This window comes from Emiliania huxleyi (assembly GCF_000372725.1).
Source record: "Emiliania huxleyi CCMP1516 unplaced genomic scaffold EMIHUscaffold_8, whole genome shotgun sequence".
NCBI classification, from domain to species: Eukaryota; Haptophyta; order Isochrysidales; family Noelaerhabdaceae; genus Emiliania; species Emiliania huxleyi.
Genome location: NW_005196021.1, coordinates 972,253 through 976,256, shown reverse-complemented (window position 1 = coordinate 976,256; position 4,004 = coordinate 972,253). Strand labels below are relative to the sequence as shown.

The 4,004-nt window shown below is 70.1% G+C and overlaps 1 protein-coding gene across 1 annotated transcript in view; it reads left to right on the top strand.

The window, feature by feature from the left end:
* Positions 1-387: 387 nt before the first annotated feature.
* The window catches only part of EMIHUDRAFT_461898 (hypothetical protein), a gene marked incomplete at both ends in the record, with an annotated part of 5,153 nt that continues 1,536 nt past the window's right edge, over positions 388-4,004 (top strand). Inside the window, 7 exons of the mRNA XM_005759629.1 lie at positions 388-846; positions 2,087-2,166; positions 2,248-2,338; positions 2,595-2,723; positions 2,943-3,158; positions 3,260-3,424; positions 3,502-3,735. Coding sequence (XP_005759686.1) covers positions 388-846; positions 2,087-2,166; positions 2,248-2,338; positions 2,595-2,723; positions 2,943-3,158; positions 3,260-3,424; positions 3,502-3,735 — 1,374 coding nt within the window. The remainder of the gene's footprint in view (positions 847-2,086; positions 2,167-2,247; positions 2,339-2,594; positions 2,724-2,942; positions 3,159-3,259; positions 3,425-3,501; positions 3,736-4,004) is intronic.

The window sequence follows — 4,004 nt, the reverse complement described above, 5'->3', positions numbered from 1 at the left end:
GTGTTCAGAGATCGTAGTGGAACTTAACAATGCTCGTAAAACCATGATCGATGCGAGGACGCAAGTCCACCAACCTCGGCCATTCCAACGGCCAGATCGCTCGCTTAAGGCTGATTGGCTAGACGAGCGGTCTACCTCCAACGGGGCGGTCCGGGAACGCGTGGAACCTGCCCGCCTCGGTGGGAGGTGGTTTGGCGCCGACGGGCCGCCCTCTCCACCACCCTCGCCCAGGGATCTACAATGCTGTCTTAAGGTCCGACAGGTTCGGCACCGGGCACCGCCTCGGTATACAAAATGCGCCTGCGGGCGGACCCTTACAGATCACAGATCACATCGAGGCTAAGCTCAAAAAATACGCCGGGTGGCGTCCTCGCCTTCCCCGCTCACATGACGAGGCTTTTCTGCCTCTTCGCGCTCGTCGGTGGAGCCCGCGCCGGCGCGCTCGGCCTGGACGTGGGCGGCTCCAGTTCTGTCATCGCCGTCGCGCGCAGAGGTGGCGTGGACGTCTTGGTGAACGAGGCGACAGAGCGGTCGACGCCTTCGCTCGTCGGCTTTGACGGGCGCAGGCGCCGGCTTGGCCTGAGTGCTTCTGCCACACGCTCGCGCAGCCCGGAGGACGTGATCGCCCCGAAGCGCCTCGTCGGCCCCAAGTCGGCCGAGTCGCTACAACCTCGCCCCGCAGTCTCGCTGAAGACGTCTGGCGACGGCTCCGTCTCGGCTGAGGTCGAGTACTGCGGCCAGCGGCGCACATTCACGGCGGTCCAGCTGTTTGCGATGCTGCTCCGCCACCTGGCGGCCACGGCAGAGCGGGACCACGGCTCCGCGCTCCGCGAGGCGGTGATCGCGGTGCCTCACCGCTACAGCGCAGAGCAGAGACAAGCCGTCCTCGATGCGGCTCGGCTCGCAGGCCCGCGCCTCTCCCGCCTCCTGCCCTCCGCACCCTGCCCTCCTCCCGCCTCGCTCGGCCCGTCGAGCCCGCCCCCTCACCCCCCACCCACTCCCCACCGCCTACCACTCACGTGCCCACCGCCTCGCCGACTCACCGCCTTGCCGCCTCGCTGCCTCACTGCCACCGCCTCACTGCCTCACTGCCACTGCCTCGCTGCCTCACTGCCACCGCCTCACTGCCTCACTGCCACCGCCTCGCTGCCTCACTGCCACTGCCTCGCTGCCTCACTGCCTCACTGCCACCGCCTCACTGCAGGCCCTCGCCACCCGCCACCCGCCACCCGCCATCCGCCACCCGCCGCCCGCCACCCGCCACCCGCCACCCGCCGCCCGCCACCTCGCCGCCTCGCCGCCCCGCCACCCACCGCCTCGCCGCCTCACTGCCGACATCTGCAGGCCTGCGCTGCCTCCGCCTCGTCTCGGAGGGGGCCGCCGCCGCGCTCGACTGCGCGCTCTCGAGGCGAGAGTCACAGACCTTAGACAGCAGGGAAGAGTCGATGAGCAAAAAGAGAAGCCGTACTGCGGTCGCCACGCCCGCGCACTTGAGCCAGCTAGTGCACGCAGCCCGAGACTGCGCGGCGTGAGTTCTGGTCTAGCAGGGCGAGCGATTGTTGACCAGGCCAGAGTACACGCAGCCCGAGGAGCGGGCGGTCGCCTTTGTCGACGCGGGGCACGCGGCAACCCAGGCTTGCGCGTGCGGGGAGGCGTCGAGAGAGGGGTGGACCCGCCGTCGGGCGTCCAACACGGGGGCAGTTGTCGACTCCAGGTCTGCATCGCCTCGATCAAGCAGGGCCAGCTGCGGATGCTTGCGCACGCGGACGCCGCAGACGCCGGAGGGGAGGCACACAGCTGCACCCCGCCCGCCACGCCAACCCCCCCCCCCCCACACCCACCCCCCCACCCCCGCGCCCCCGCGCCCCCCTTCCACGCTCCCGCCGCGGAGGGGGAGCCCCCCGTAAAACCAAGATTTGTGCTGTACCGTGGGGATGACGAGACCCACTCTCCCTGAGGGGGGGGGGGGATGCCCCCCAAACACCTTCCCCCCCCCCCCCTTTTTAGCCACACACACACACACCCTGCTGGCTCCCCGGCTCCCCGCTCGGCGCGACCCCCCCCCCCCCCACACACACCCCGACAGGCCCTCGACGAGCTCCTGCTGCGCCACTTTGCGGCGGAGATCGAGGCCCGGCACGGAGTCGACGCGCTGGCGGGCGCGCGGTCTGCAGAGAGGCTCTGCGCCGCGTGGCCGAGGCTGCGCGTGCGTGAACGGCGTCTCTTCACAGCTGCAGCCGTGAGCAGGCTCCGCGCCGCGTGCGAGGGGCTGCGGCGCGTGCTCTCGGCGAACAGAGAAGCGTCCTTCTCCCTCGACTGTTTGGTCGGTGAGACGGACGTGTCGGGCTGCCTCACGCGCGCGCAGCTCGAGGAGATGGCGGCGAGATCTAGCCGAGATCTAGCCGAGGCGTAGCGAGAGAGGTAGGTATAGCTCGAGGAGATGGCGGCGAGATCTAGCCGAGATCTAGCCGAGGCGCAGCGAGAGAGAGAGCCGAGATCGAGCAGCTCGAGGAGATGGCGGCGCCGCTGCGTGGGCGGGAGGAGGGGGCGGGGAGGCGTGGACAGCGCCTCTTCTCACGCGAGGCAGTGAGCAGGCGCCGCTGCTTGGGCGGGTGCGGGAGGCGTGCTGCGCGGCGCTGCGCGGCGCCGGCCTCGAGCTGCGCGACGTCTACTCCGTCGAGATGTTGGGAGGCCTCTCGAGGATGCCTGCCGTCGGGGAGGCCGTCTCTACCTCCTTCCAGATGCCGACGCGCCGCTCGCTCAACGCGGAGGAGGCACGAGATCTGGGGAGATATGGGGAGATGTTCCGCTTCTAGGCACGAGATCTGGGGAGAGATGGGGAGATGTTCCGCTTCTAGGCACGAGATCTGGGGAGAGATGGGGAGATGTTCCGCTTCTAGGCACGAGATCTGGGGAGAGATGGGGAGATGTTCCGCTTCTAGGCGGTCGCTCGCGGCGCGGCGCTCGCGGCCGCGCTTTCGAGCCGCTCCTTCCGCGCCAAGGAGCGTGCGTGCTTGCGAGAGCGATTCCTCCTCCTCCTCGGTCGTAAGGATGAGACGGAGGGCGATAGGAGTTTGCCGTCTGCGAGTGCCTCTCGGCTGGCTACACCTTCGAGTGGGCCTCCACCCACCCGCCTCCCGCTGCTGGTGCTGGCGGCGGTGCTGTTGCCTCGGATCTCGCCGGCCGTGTCGACGCGCCGGCGCGCGCTCCGCTGCCGTGGCGCGCTTCGGTCGAAGGGACAGTCCCGCTGACTTGCGAGGTGCGCGCGGGGTGCGACGGCGCCGCCAGCCCCGCGCTGCTGCGCGCCGAGCTCAAGGGTGGCGGCGGATCGCAGCGGCGCAGGCCGCTCGTGCGGCGCGGGGGCGGCGCGGGGGCGGGGCAGGAGGGGCCGCGGGCGGGCGAGGCGGTGCGGCTCGAGTTCTCGGTGCGTCTGCGCTCGGCTGCGGGAGGAGGAGGAGGAGGAGGGGGGTGTGGCATCGGTGCGCGGTTTGGGGTCTGTAGGTGAGCGAGAGCGGTCTGCCAGAGCTGCGTGCGACCGTCGTCGAGGCGGAGGCGCCGGTGCAGGCTGCCGCTGGAGCGTTGGAGGGGGACGCGGCGGAGGAGGAGAGGGGAGAGGGGGAGGAGGAGGAGGGGGAGGGGGAGGAGGGCGTGGAGGCGGTCGGCGCCGACGAGGCTGGCGGCGGAGGCGGAGAGGGAGAGGAGGACAGTTTCGGCGCGGGGCAGGAGGCGGGCGCGGTCGGCGGCAAGGGTGCGGCGGCGGACGCGCTCTCTTCCCGCCCCGCGCCGCTCGAGATCGAGAGGCGTCGCTTCGGCCGAGATCTTCCCCTCTCCACCTCCTTTCCCCTCCTCTCCCCTCCTCTCTTTTCTCTCCTCGCTTCCTCTCCTCTCCCGCGGGGCTCTGTTCGAGTCGAGTTGCCGGTCTGCCAGCTTGGCACTGGTCGTCGTGTTATTTTGTGCCTGGGCATTCATTTCGATTATTTTCCTTCCTTCCTTCCGGCCTCTCC